The following is a 14,450-nucleotide window of genomic DNA, read 5'->3' as shown; positions in this document are numbered from 1 at the left end:
TCTACATAACTAGCACTTAGGAAGGAGATAATCTCTAATTCAAACCCCACAACCGACTACTCATGCTTATAAGCCATATAAACACAAGATAAACACAAGTATCTAGCAAGGACATAGCACAAATAAAACACAAGAGATAAAAGAAAAACTTCTCTTAATGGAGAAATCCAAGTGGAGGTCGAAGAATCCACTCTAATAATCCAAGCATGTAAGTTGAGTAGATCAATTCTTTTGAAGAAAAATAGTCTAATCTAAGCCAGAAAGCTATCTTGAAAATTAGGAAAACGTTATTTGCTCTCCTCCTTCAAATTTAGATATGAACAAAATAAAAGACAACTTAATACGCAAGATTGGAACCGTTGCACGAGCAATGACACGGGCGTGTGGGCGCCCGTGTGTATGTACGGGATTTCTCGTGCCCGTCCGATGTCTGTGCTCAGGAACGGCCCCCTACACGGGCATGTCGACGGCCGTGTAACGTCATCAGATAGAAAATCACTTGTCTCTTGAACGCGGTCCTTCTTATTTTTGAATATCCAATGATGCTCTCGACCATCTCAAAAAGGGCTCCTTTGTGCTGCAAATCATCCAAAAATATCCCTTTTCTTCACTTCCCTTACCATTGAAGATAAAAACACCTAAAAGAAGAGAAATAATACTAATAAGCCTTATGCAATGCAATAAATGGTTCAAATTAAGCACAAACTTGTTTAAAGAATGGCGTTAAAATGTGTATAAAAATACACTTATCATCATGCATCATAAAAATAGTACAAATTGACACTTATCAAACACCCGAGGAGCCCCACGCCCAACCCTCACCCCATGGATGTGCTTGTCCCTCTTCGCTTCCTTAAACAAAAGTGAGAGACCCTCCGCACACAATTGTTATACCATGGACCAAGGTTCATATTACATTGTGAACCCTAATACAAAAATTATGTACTTTCAGTTAACACATTTTGTATTTATAATTAACCGTTTTTGTACATGTAAACAAATAATTTGATAATTACAAACACATTATATATATGATAACTACATGTATAAAAATTGTCAACTACAGGTACATAATGTGTCAACTACATATACAAAATCTGAAGATTATTTTTAGAATAAGGTCTACAATGCAAGGTAGACTCTGGTCCATAGTATAATTTACTCTCTGCACATATTATGAACAAATACGGTGACAATGGGTCCCTGGTAGGAGTAACCGGCCATGATACATACCGTAACCTCACCCAATCCTCCTCAAACCCTAGTTTTCAAAGCATACACTCCAAGAAGCCCCACCCTACTCGGGAAAATAATTAGTGATCTTGGGAAAAAAATTAAATGAAAGAGAAAACTTACTCATTATGAAAGTATAAAGGGAACACAACATCCACCTTAAGTATCATAGATTGATGCGTTGGTAATACCTCTTGGCAACATACCATTTGAATATGGTTTAGAAATTTTTTTTTTTGAAGAAAATATGGTTTAGAAATTAATGGTTGAAATTGATATAAATTTGGATTAAAATTACGAAAAATAAGGATTCAAAAATAGAATCGTAATTTCATTTTTTTTTTTTGAAAAGCAAGGGTAGATATAGGAATCTGACCTTAAAATATCAACAATAAATGTGTCATTTCCATACTCTTGTGTTCTTTTTGAATAAGCTCAGCATATAATATAAGTGACTCTTAGCAACAACTTAAATAGATTGATTTGAGTATAGTTATTTCAGCAAAACCACTAGGAATTTCTTTCAAATCCATGCAACCAAAGACTAGATCTTCAAGGACTGAAAAATGATTACTAGTGGCTTCCCAATATTGTAGAGGACTCCAATATATCATCAAGAACTTTAATCGATAAAATCCTCCACCTTTGGGTTTCCATTTTTGATCTGCAATAACAAAGTTATCCAATTTGAGGTTCCCAAGCGTAGACACCTTACCAACAACATCCATATCCTTCAATTTTAAATTTGTATTAGAGAATTTTAACTCCTTGAGATTTGGTCAAAAATTCTCTAGACTAGTTAACATCCCCATGAAATATGTCATAGTGTCTTGAAACACCTACAAATGAATTATTAATTATATTAATTAGTAATAAATTATAATTCAATTATTACCAAATACTTAGTTTATACTCCGTATCAATTTATACGTACCTCATCCAAAGAAGTGAATGTAGAATATTTTGTGCATAATTCATGCATATACTTCATAACATAGTATCGACATTCAATACCTACAAATGAAAATATAGTAAATATTATTTGTAATCTAGCTAACAATTAATAACTACAAATTAATAAGTAAATTACCTTATTGTAATTTACCTTAACATGCTTCCATTGAGGAAGATTTTTTTGCTTTTTGCCCCCATTGATTCATATATGATCCAAATGCCCTATAATAACATTAATGTATAAACACAATTTATAAATTATAAAACATAATATAAATAAAATATATAGATATATTTTTACTTGCATATTCACCACAGGTTTGAGTTCTATATTTCGGTCACATTCCATAGGATCAAAAACATATATTATTCTAGAACAAACATTAATCACTAGAAGCAACTAATGTTGTATACAATTTATAAGCACATACATTGCAAATTTAATTAGTAATAATTCAAACTCACTTATATAAACACATAAGAATATATTACTTACGATTGATAGTATAGTGCTAAAATTAATGTCTTGTCCTTCAATGTGACCATAGTGTTTCCAATATATGTAGTCACAACATTAAAATTCAAATTAAGAGTAGACCTTTGCTATTTGTGGTGACACAAAAATCTAGTTGAGTCAACTCCAAATTGATTGCATAATCTCTGAAGATACCTGAAAAATCGTTAAGTAATACATTAATATCGTTAAGTAATATATCAATAAACAATTAACATTTTCAAGTTAATGAATACACGAACTTACATTATAAAGACTTGTATAATGGATACATCAAGTCATTGCATAGCTAAAACATCTTTAATATGATCCATCATCATAAAAATGCTTTTCACACGGGTATGGTGAAAGAGATCAGAATCTAATTCCAATTCAATGTAGTCTGTATCAATATACATTGTTCCAAGCACATTGTGCAACTAAATGCACTCAAACCCCAAATGCTGCAATGGCTCGTACTCTAGTACCCGATTCCTTACCATGCATAGTCATAATTCTTTTCAACTTTTGACTTTATTATCACTATCTCTTCCTATGGATAGAGAATTTTTAAGTAAGATAATAGATACAAATAATAAGAATCCAATAAGTTATAACTTATACAACAAAAACAAGTTCATACCTCTCTAATACCAAAAACTTGATTGATTTGAGAATAACTATATTTGTAAAACCACTAGAAATCTTTGATGCTTCCGTCATTGAATCTTCATTTGCCCTCATGCCAGCATTAGCGTCGGCCCAAATTCTTCAATGCATGTACAAAATACTCTCAATTTACTTCATTCCGCAACTTATCAACTCAAAACCTCCTACATATAAAGCAAAAAGGAACGAATAATAAGTGTTTGTTTGCTTTCAAATCATTCCAAAAAACAGCAATACAAGCAGGTCAAAACATATATGCACATAAAAATCACAAGAATTTGCACTTACTATGAGCATATATTTTCAGCTAACATTGCAGACTGGCCAAAGTAGCTAGGACTCTAATGTGTTACGGTTTTTACCGTACTGGTATGCTTGTATGTAAAATACATACATTTGGCGAATGTTATTCATAGAAACTGGAAGCCAACAAATTAAACCTGCCTGTTGCTCAATTCGAATTGTGTATCTTAAGATTTGTGACTTTGGTTTTACCCAGACAAACTTAAGTGGACACTATAGATAGAAGATATTGATACCAGATTGTACCAGCAGGGGACCGATGTTGAAGGCTTCAGATTACAGTGTGGTGTGTTGGCTGCATCTATCTCATCTCATCTTCATGGAACTTATGAACAGACAACCTCAGCTAGCACTGTGTCAAGCAAAAGATACATCATTGGCATCAGATCAGATGCTTTTAATAACATATTTTCATGCATGGACATGAGTCATCAAAAACACCTTCAATTCAATTCAATTCAGCCGCTGGCATTTTCTTCACTAATTGCCAACCTCTGGGCAATCTAGCCGCTGGCATCTGAAAAACAAAACATCATCTATGATTTACAAATTAATCGTTGAAATTGATATAACTTTGGATATAAATTTAATTTTTTTTTTTTAAATTAAGGTAGCTTAAAATTTTACCCGAAAATTTCAACAACAAATGTGTGGTTTCCATACTCTTGTTGCTCTTTTTGAATACGCTCAGCACATGGTATAAGTGACTCTAAACAATCACTTAACCTGATTGATTTGAGAGTAGTTATTTCTGCAAAATCACCAGGAATTTTTTTCAATTTTATGTGACCAAGGTCTAGCTTTTCAAGGACGGGAAAATGGTTACTAGTGGCTTCCCAATATTGTAGAGGACTCGAATATATCTTTAAGAACCTTAATCGACCAAATCCTCCATCTTTGGGTTTCCATTTTCGATCCTTAACAGCATCCAATCTGAGGTCCTCAAGCTTAGACAACATACCAACAACATCCATATCCTTCCATTTTAAATTTGTATTAGACAAATTTAACTCCTTAAGATTTGGCAAAAAATTCTCTAGGCTTAGCATCCCCATAGAATAAATAGCACTAAACTCCCCAATTTTGGCATCAACCACTAGTGCTTCCACTTTATATAAATACACAAGACTTTCAAACCAATCGGGAGCTTTGCATTTAATTTTAGGATTAGTCATAACTTTCAATGTCCTTAGATTTGGGATCCTCAAGAACAGCTCCTTTGTACAACTCCTATAATCCAAACCTTTAATGCTCTCCAAATTATGATGAACCGATCTTGGAGGAACTAGTGTAACGCCGGCGACGCCACCCCAAATAATGATATTCTTCAGTTGAGGTAATCCCCAAATATCAAGGGGTTCACATGATGAATAATAAAGAACTCTTAGCTCCTGTAGATTCCGCAGCATGAACAAAGGCAGATAATGAATATTTAACTCACAAGAAATAGCTAAGTATCTCAGATGCACTAGACCCACAATCTCCAGAAAAATATTATGGACATTTATCTCCTTGCCGTAAACTACTTGCAATGCCCTTAAAAACTTAAATTGTGCATGCACCAGTCTTGAAGTAGTGTGCCAATGATCAATCAGTGAAGAGGTGTTGGTAGTAGGAGTTATATTGTTGTAACTGCAAATTCTTGATTGGATACTCCATGGTTGAGATATATGGGAAGAGTTTATTGATTCATTTCTCTTCCACCTCAAACTTATATCATAACCCATCTTGGAACATAAAAGATTTTCTTTTTGGGCTTCTCTCAAAGCCAATTCACGCAAGACATCATGCATTTGATAGAAGTCTATATTATTTCTATCTCGACAAATTAGAACAAGATTTCTATCCACAAGATCTTGTAAATTTTTCTTTGCCACATATTCCAAGCTCTCAGACCTCAAAACCTTTAGAAATCCCTCTGAAATCCAAAAAGTAACGATCTTACTTTCATAAATCTCACGGTCTTCTGGAAAACACCCAAATGACAAAAAACAAAGTTTAAGATGATGAGGCAAGAAGGTGTAACTCAAATCAATGATGTTTTCTCCCTGCTGATTAGAATGATCTAAACTCAAAGCAGGGACACATTTTGCAATATGCTCCCATCCATGAATAAAGGTTTGGTTGGAGTTTGAGAGGAGTCCAGCAGCCACAGTAATTGCAAGAGGTAATCCTTGGCACTTGTCTACTATCTCTCTACCAATTTTTTTAAATTCAGGGGACAATCTCTTACACACCTTGCTCTGAAAAAGATCCCAACTTTCATTTGAATCCAGAAAAGGTAAGGTATGGCAAAAATGATTACCTGAATCAGCATAAAAAGGTAAGGTATGGCAAAAATGATTACCTGAATCAGCATACTCGGCCACATTTTTTTGCCGAGTGGTCAACAATTCAGCATACTCGGCCACATTTTTTTGCCGAGTGGTCAACAATATTCGACTTCCAATATTGTCATCCTGAAAACATCTCATTAAATCATCCCAGACATCTGTACTCCACTGAAAACATCTCATTAAATCATCCCAGACATCTGTACTCCAAATATCATCTACTACGATCAAATACCTTCGATGTTTTAGAAGCCTGTATACTTGCTCACGAGCCAATTCGTAGCTGCTAGCTCCATTGTTTTGACTGGCCCCTGTATGGGCAAGAGAACGAAGCAGGCATTGGAACACTTGTGTTGGATTATAGTCCTGGGAGATAGTAACCCAAGCTCGACAATCAAAGCAAGAAATGAATGAAGCATCTTCATAAATCTTTCTAGCTAAGGTGGTTTTGCCGATGCCACCCATTCCCACAATTGAGACAATTTCTAGTTTTGAGGATTGCTGGCTCAGGTTGCCCATTATGGTGTTGAACACATCATTGCAGCCCACCATTTTGATTGTAGACTTTGAATCACCAACCGTGATGTTATCGAGTTCCAGCCCTGTAAGAGAAGCTGCAGGATTGTTGTTGTTGTTTTGTGAGTTGTTGGATTGGTGGTATTCATTCTTAACCTTCAACATCTCTTTCTTGATGTTTGATGTGAGCCTAATTCCTTGGATGAAGAGTTGACGAATTCTTTGTGTAGCCAGAATCCGTTGTTTCATGTATTTATTGAGATAAGAGGCTCTGAGTTCTTGTCTGATTACACTTTCTGCTTCACACAACAACATATACCTCCTTCTCTCGCTTTTCCTTTCCCGTCTGAAACAAGATTTCACCTTTTTCTTTATTTGAGACGACACGCGCCATATGAAGTACCTAAGCCGGCATTCCTCGTCATCATCACTCTCTTGTTTTCCATAGAGAAAGCGTTGATGCTGCCTGCAAAAAGATTTGACACTTTTGTATATATGAGGCGGCATGCCTGATACCGGCAACGTGAAGTGCTTCCTTAGGATCTCCATCACAGAATTGAAATCCATAGTTTGTATGCCGCCTTTAATTGCTCTATTCAAAATGGGAAGAAGCTTTTGAGCAGAGTGAAGCCTAAGCTTCATGGATTTCCCCAGGTAAAACAATCTCAATTGGTGTTCTATTTGGAACCTTAGTTCAACCGACACATCTCTCAGTTGTTCTTTCAAAGGTTTGATTGCTTCATCCTACTCGCCCAACTTGAAATCATGTTCAAGAGAAGTTCGCAAAGAAGAGAGATTTCTGTAAAGAGAAGAGACCTTTGTTTTGTTGCGAAGAGGGAAAAGGGGTGTGGGTTGGAGGAAGTGTCGATGGAGTGTGTCCATTAAAATGGTTACAGCACCAAAAGCCGCCATAGCCAGTGATGGAAGAGGTAATTAAGATGGATTTTGCAGAGAGGGGAAAAAGTTGAAATTGTGGAGATGAGAAGAAATGAGAGAGGAAAATTTGCAGAGCAGAGTATAGGATAAAGACAAGGCTTTTTTTTAAAAAAAAAATGCAATTTTAGTCCTTCATGAATTGTTGCATCTGAGTTGGAAGCAACTAATCAAACAAGCAATGAATGGTAATTTCATCATTGTAGTATTTTCTGATGTTATCTGCTGTAAATACTGGAAAATGTCTATTTAGATAAAGTTTTCAGTTACACAACTTAAAAAAGAAATTCTTGATAGAGCAACTTGAGAATTGTTTATATTTTTTTATATCTCATAAGTCTTAATCCGATCGCAAATTATACTGTGGACCGCGGTCCACAATGGATTGTGGATCACGACATCAAAACGGCGTCGTTTTGATTAATGAAAACATACGGATGAAACGGTATCCATTCCGTGCAATTGCAGTTACCTTTCAACACAACTGCATTTCCAGATGGATGAAACGGCATCTGTTTCGTGTAACTGCAGTTTTCTTTCAACACAACTGCCGTATCAGTTTAACACAACTGCAGTACCAGCCATGACCATGGTCCACAATGCAGTCTGGACCATGGTCCACGGTATAACAACTGTAATCCGATATTCACCTTATAGAAAAGTAAATACATGTCTAAAATATCAAATGATCCAGTTTTAATCCCTTAAATCATAATCTATATTTAAATCGAAGCATTTTTTCCCTTACTTTCTTCCTATTATTGCAGACTAGACTTTAGGACGAAGGAAAGTAGGAAACTGCAACTTTACTTTTGAGAAAATAGAGCAAAAAGAGAAAAGCAAAAGTAAAGCTATAGCTTTGGTCTATAATTGATTGATTGTGTCTGAGCACTATCATTTACAGGATATGAATAAGAGCTGTCTAAAAATTTTAATTGCCTTGCGATATGGTTAGTGGCTTAATTTATTATTATAATAAAGCTATTAATGTGATGTTCCCCACCCAGGTTTTGTATCCAAAGTTGATTAGATTATAAGGATATTGCAGCATATGAATTTGAATATTGAATTTTAATTTCAGACGCTTTTTCGGGTCTAATTTATAATTTTGATTATCGTTGTTGTTATATTCGGTGATATAAGTAGTTAGGTTTTTATTTTCTAAATCTAAATTAATACTATATGGCTTGATACATAAATTTTAAATGACTATACTGTTGGAATATAAATACTATACATCATTGATAAATCACAATGTCACATCATTGAAGGAAACAAGCCAATTTTGATCAAATTAAACTTTTTTGTACATAGTAAACTTTTTGTATAATTATAATAATTATTTAATTAAAAAATAAAATTTGTTTTTTTCCAATCACACTACTAAATTGAATAAGTGAATAATAATGCAAGTGGATGAACAAGAGACATCAATTATTAGTGCAACCTCTCTATGTCTTCCTTTCACATGGCCCATTGGTGCATGTTTTTTGACTTCTTGTTCATCCACTTGCATTGCTATATTGGTGTTAGTTATCTCTTTTTTCTTTTTTTCTTTTTTTTTTGGAAAAAAGTTAAATTATCTCCTCAAATTATTTGAAGTAGGAAAAAAAAAAAGAAGAAGAAGAAGCAAGTGCTCCTAAAAAAATTTGTGTGAGTATTATTGACTCTATCTGTTCAATATGACATTTACTGTGGCTCAATCTCATAACATCTCATTTGCGAGAGTTACTACATGTCACTTGAGCAGAGTGAAGCCTAAGCTTCATTTATTTCCCCAGGTAAAACAATCTCAATTCGTGTTCAATTTGGAACCTTAGTTCAACTGAGACATCTCTCATTTGTGCTTCCAATGCTTTCACTACTTCATCACACTCCCCCACTTTGAAATCTTGTTCAAGACAGGTTTGCAAAGAAGACAGATTTTTGTAAAGTAATTTGACCTTTGTTTTGTTGCGGGGAGGGAAAAGGGGTGTGGGTTGGAGGAAGTGTTGATAGAGTGTGTCCATTAAAATGGTTACAGCCCCAAAAGCCATAGCTGGTAATGTTGTAGATGGAATTGAAGAGCTAATTAAGATGGATTATTGCTTTAATTTGGTTTAGCAGAGAGAAGAGAAAGTTGAAGTTCTGCAGTTCAAAGGGGACGAAAGCAAAAGTAAATCAAAGCTCTATACCTTTCTTTGTATTAATCACACATTTCCATGTTAGATCCCCTAACCCATGTGACCTTCCACATACTTAATCTTTTAATTACACATCTCCATGTTAAATCTCCCAACCCATGTGAGCTTCCTCGTACTTAATCTTTTACTTACACAACCCTATGCCAAATCCCCCCCCATTTAGTTCATATTTTAATTACAATGCCCAATGTTAGATTTATTTAACAGTTTAAAGCTGTAATAGCTAATAAACTCATTTATTTAACAGTTTAACAACACTACCAACTGTTTTCCCCAACCAATTTAGTAAGCTAATAATACATTTAAAAACAAAACTTACCTGTTATGAAAGTATAAAGGCAGCTCATTTTCATTCAATTCTTCTTGAATACCTCCTATTGGCATCCCCCTGGCTGAAAAGCAAAACATCATGATCTATGGTTTAGAAATTAATCATTGAATTTGAAATAAATTTGGATTATTATAATTAAGGATTAAAAAGATTATAATCTTATAATTAAGGATTAAAAAGATTATAATCTTATTTCAACGTTTTTTTATAGATAAAGATAGCTAGAAATCTTACCTTACATATCAACAACTAATGCGTCGTTTCCGTACTCTCGCTGCTCTTCTTGAATACGCTTGGCAGAAGACATAAACTGGTTTGAACATTCAAATAAATTGATAGACTTGAGAGTAGCTATATCTGCAAAATCACTAGGAATCTCTTTTACACCGTTGTAACCCATGTACATGAAGGCTAGATACTCAAGGACAGGAAAATGACCACTAGTGACTTCCCAGCATTGTAGATCACAACTAGTCATGGCCAAGAACTTTAATCCATGAAACCCTCCGTCTCTAGGTTCCCATCTTCGGCCATGAACAGACCAAGCTCTCAATTTGAGTTCCTCGAGCTTAGACAATGTACCAATAAGATCCACATCTTTCCATCTTAAATTCGTATCGAAGAGTTGCAACTTCTTAAGATTTGGCAAAAACTTATCTAGGCTCAATATCCCCACAGAATGAAGAGTTTTAAACTCGGGTTGAAGATCTATGCCACAAAACAACAGTTCTTCCAATTTATATAAATAGGCAAGGCTTTCAAACCAATTGTGAGCTTTGCGTTCTGAATGATGAGTGCTAGTAACTCCCAATGTCTTTACATTGGGAATTCTCACAAACAGCTCCTCAGTACAACTCCTATAATCCAAAAATCTAATCCTCTCCAAATTATGATGAACTGATCTTGGTGGAACTAATGCAATGCCTTCCCTAATAGAGAGATTCCTTAGTTGAGGTAATCCACAGATATCAAGGGAATCACAGGATGAATAACTATGAAGTTCTAGCTTCTGTAGATTCCTTAACATGAACAAAGGTAGAGAATAGATATTCAAGTCACAAGCAATTTTTAACCATCTCAAATGCACTAGACCTGCAATCTCCAGTAAAATATTGAGGAATCCATGTAGCACCAATGCCCTTAAGAACTTAGAATGCATATGCACCAGCTTAGTGTAGCCGTATACATCAATGAATGAAGAGGTGTTGCTAGAATGAGTTAAAGACTTGTAACTACAAATTCTTGATTGAGTAGTACTCCATGGTTGAGATATACGAGAAGAGTTTAGTCGCGGAATTATCTTATACCTCAAACCCATGCCATTACCCTGCTTAGAATATAATAGATTCTCCTTCTGGGCTTCTCTCGAGGCTAATTCACGTAAGACATCATGCATTTGATATGCTTTTGATAATCCACCTGCTATTATATTTCTCTGTTCACAAATTAGAACAAGATTTCTATCTACAAGATCTTGTAAGGATTTCCTTGCCACATCTTCTAACCTCTCAGACCTCAAAACCTTTAGAAATCCTTCTGAAACCCAAAAGTTAACAATCACATCTTCATAAACCTCATAGTCTTCTGGAAAACACCCAAATGACAGAAAACAAAGCTTAAGATGATGGGGTAAGAAGGTGTAACTCAAATGAATGATGTCACACAGCTGATTAGAATGATCTAAACTTAATGTAGGAATATTTTTTGCAATACTCTCCCATTCATTAATTGTTTTTTTGGAGTTTGAGAGGAGTCCAGCAGCCACAGTAATTGCAAGAGGTAATCCTTTGCATTTGTCTACTATCTTTCTAGCAATTATGTCAAATTTAGGGGACAAAATTATTCTCTCAGACAACACCTTGCAAAAAAGATCCCAACTTTCATATGATCCCAAAAAACACTTGTTATGACAAAAACCACTACCTGCAGAGACGTATGCAGCTACATTTTTTAGTCGAGTGGTCAATAAGACTCGACTTCCATTGTTGTCATCCGGGAAGCATTTCTGTAAATCACCCCAAACATCTATACTCCATGTGTCATCTATAACAATCAAATACCTTTGATGTTTTAGACATCTGTATACTAGCTCAGCCAATTCAGTGTTGGTAGTTTCATCGTTTTTACAGACCCCTCGGCCAAGAGAATGAAGAAGGCCTTGGAACACTTGTCTCGAATTATACTCCTGTGAGATAGTAACCCAAGCTTGACAATCAAAGTGAGAAATGATTGAAGCATCTCCATAAATTTTTCTAGCTAAGGTGGTTTTACCGATGCCTCCCATCCCCACAATTGAGACAATTTCTCGGTTTGAGGATTGCTGCTTCAGGTTGTCCATTATCGTGTTGAACTCATCATCGCAGCCCACCATTTTGATTGCAGGCTTTGAAGTATGCTGCAACAAATCATCACCAACTGTAATGTTGCCGCCTGTAGGAGAAGCAGGATTGTTGTTTTGTGAGATTTTGGATTGGTGGTATGCAGCATTTTTAACCTTCAACAGCTCTTTCTTGATGTAGGATGTGAGCTTAATTCCTTGTGTGAAGATTTGACGAATCCTTTGCCTAGCCTCAATCCGTTGCTTCATGTATTTATTGAGATAAGAAGCTCTCAATTCTTGTCTGATTATACTTTCTGCTTCATACAACATACACCTCCTTTGTTCATCCTTGCTCTTTAGTTCCCCCTTTTTCTCTTGCTCATCCTTGCTCTCTTGTTCATCTTCACTCTCCTTCTCATCCTCGCTTTCTTCTTCATCCTTGCTGTCTTGTTCATCTTTGCTCTCCTGTTCATCATTACTTTCTTCTTTTCTATATAAATTTTTATAATAGATATTATGACGATAAAAGATAGTATGATGCTGTGTGCAAAAAGATTTAACCCTTTTCTTTATATGAGCAGGCATGCCTGATACAGGCAGCATGAAGTGCTTGGGTAAGATGCGCAACATAGAATCGAAATCCATAGTTTTTATGTCTTTAATTGCTCGATTCAAGATTGGGAGAAGCTTCTGAGCAGAGTGAAGCCTAACCTTCATGGATTTCCCCAGGTAAAACAATCTCAATTGGTGTTCAATTTGGAACCTTAGTTCAACGGAGACATCTCTCATTTGTGCTTCCAAAGCTTTGATTGCTTCATCACACTCCCCCACTTTGAAATCTTGTTCAAGACAGGTTTGCAAAGAAGAAAGATGTTTGTAAAGTAATTTGACCTTTGTTTTGTTGCGAAGAGGGAAACGAGGAGTGGGTTGGGGGAAGTGTTGGTGGAGAGTGTCCATTAAAATGGTCACAGCAGCAAAAGCCATTGGCGGTGGTGGTGTAGAAGAGGTAATTAAGATGGGTTTTGCAGAGAGGTGAGAAAGTTAAATTCGTGGAGATAAGAAGAAATGAGAGAGGAACAGCTGGAAGCCATTGCAATATTTGCCAAAAAAAAAAAAAAGAAAAAAGGAAGCCATGGTAATAATTCAATATTTGCAGAGTTTCAGACAGAGAAAACAGAAACTTTTCAGATAAGAGAGCCGAGCAAACACTCAAATTTCGTGTTTAGTGTGGTCTTCTTTTTAGAGCATCATATAGTTAAAAATTTGGAAAAAGTGTCAAATTGGCCCCCTAAGTCAAATGGATAGTGCAATTGGATCCCCTAACTAAAAAAAACTCCATTTAAACCCCTTAAACCTGCTAAAATGTTCAATTAGCTCCAAAATTACTTGATTAGCAAGTTAGTGCAACACGGAGCTGACATGTGTCCCTCTTTAAAAATTTTATTTTTTAATGATTTTTTTACTTTTATTTTATTATTATTTTTTATTTAGAAGTTTTTGATTATTTTTATTTTTATTATTAAACAGCCACCGGCTGTTGAGCCGGTGGCTGTCTCCTTCCCCGGACAGCTGTCCGGCGACAGCAACAGCTATCCAAAAACGACGACCATGGCCGTTTGAGAGCCATGGCCGTCTAAAAAAAATTATACAACCATGACTGTCTCACCAGACAGCCATGGCTGTCTTCCAGATCTGGAGCATATATGAGGTCCAGATCTGAACCATCTGAAGCGAGGACGGCGGCCATGGCCGCCGCCCTCGATTTTTGTCTGGGTTTAATCCGACTCTCTACCTAGGCTCCGCCTCGGAAGCACTATTCGCCGCAGAAATCTAACAATTTAAAAGAAAAGCAAAATAAAAATTTGACACTTTTCCCTAAAAATTTTACACAATTTTTAAGTGACATGTAAGAGAGATAAAAATAGAAGAGAAAAAGAAAAGCAAAATAAAAAAAAATCTAACAATTTAAAATAAAAAAGGAAAAAGAAAGCAACAATGGGGGCGCAAAGTGCACCTTAACGCACAATCCAGTGCTTTTTTTTTAAAAAAAAATTCTCCAATAAAAAACCCTTGTTTTGCAGGAAAAAAATTGACTAAAAACCTTGCTTCTCATGAATAAAAACCAAATGTTGAATTTGTTACTATTCTAACAACCAACCCCCCCCCCCCCCCCCCCCCCCCC

At 35.6% G+C, this 14,450-nt stretch overlaps 1 protein-coding gene across 12 annotated transcripts; it reads right to left on the bottom strand.

Moving 5' to 3' along the window:
- Window positions 1-135: 135 nt before the first annotated feature.
- LOC116002147 (putative late blight resistance protein homolog R1A-4) lies at window positions 136-13,462 on the bottom strand. Of its 12 annotated transcripts, none has more exons than XM_031242196.1 (12): window positions 10,183-13,462; window positions 9,937-10,009; window positions 4,094-4,169; window positions 3,889-4,004; window positions 3,324-3,513; window positions 3,181-3,233; window positions 2,948-3,062; window positions 2,786-2,857; window positions 2,339-2,409; window positions 2,168-2,247; window positions 1,610-2,072; window positions 138-638 (listed from the first exon to the last, which is right to left on the bottom strand). In XM_031242196.1, exon 1 carries the CDS (start codon window positions 13,250-13,252, stop codon window positions 10,184-10,186), a length of 3,069 nt encoding a protein of 1,022 aa, XP_031098056.1. In that variant the 5' UTR covers window positions 13,253-13,462; the 3' UTR covers window positions 138-638; window positions 1,610-2,072; window positions 2,168-2,247; window positions 2,339-2,409; window positions 2,786-2,857; window positions 2,948-3,062; window positions 3,181-3,233; window positions 3,324-3,513; window positions 3,889-4,004; window positions 4,094-4,169; window positions 9,937-10,009; window position 10,183. The 12 variants fall into 12 exon arrangements, with proteins under 12 accessions (XP_031098052.1, XP_031098056.1, XP_031098061.1 ...); XM_031242201.1 differs by having other exon boundaries at window positions 2,948-3,233; window positions 10,183-11,532; window positions 11,872-13,462; XM_031242192.1 differs by having other exon boundaries at window positions 136-638; window positions 1,949-2,072; window positions 2,948-3,233.
- Window positions 13,463-14,450: the final 988 nt, after the last annotated feature.

The sequence above is a fragment of the Ipomoea triloba genome, chromosome 13, assembly GCF_003576645.1.
Source record: "Ipomoea triloba cultivar NCNSP0323 chromosome 13, ASM357664v1".
In the NCBI taxonomy this organism is placed as follows: domain Eukaryota; kingdom Viridiplantae; phylum Streptophyta; class Magnoliopsida; order Solanales; family Convolvulaceae; genus Ipomoea; species Ipomoea triloba.
This window is presented reverse-complemented; position numbering and strand designations above follow the sequence as displayed.

Bases quoted from the DNA above. Each gene is read 5' to 3' on its own strand.
- LOC116002147 (XM_031242192.1), bottom strand. From the start codon at position 13,252: ATGGCTTTTGCTGCTGTGACCATTTTAATGGACACTCTCCACCAACAC.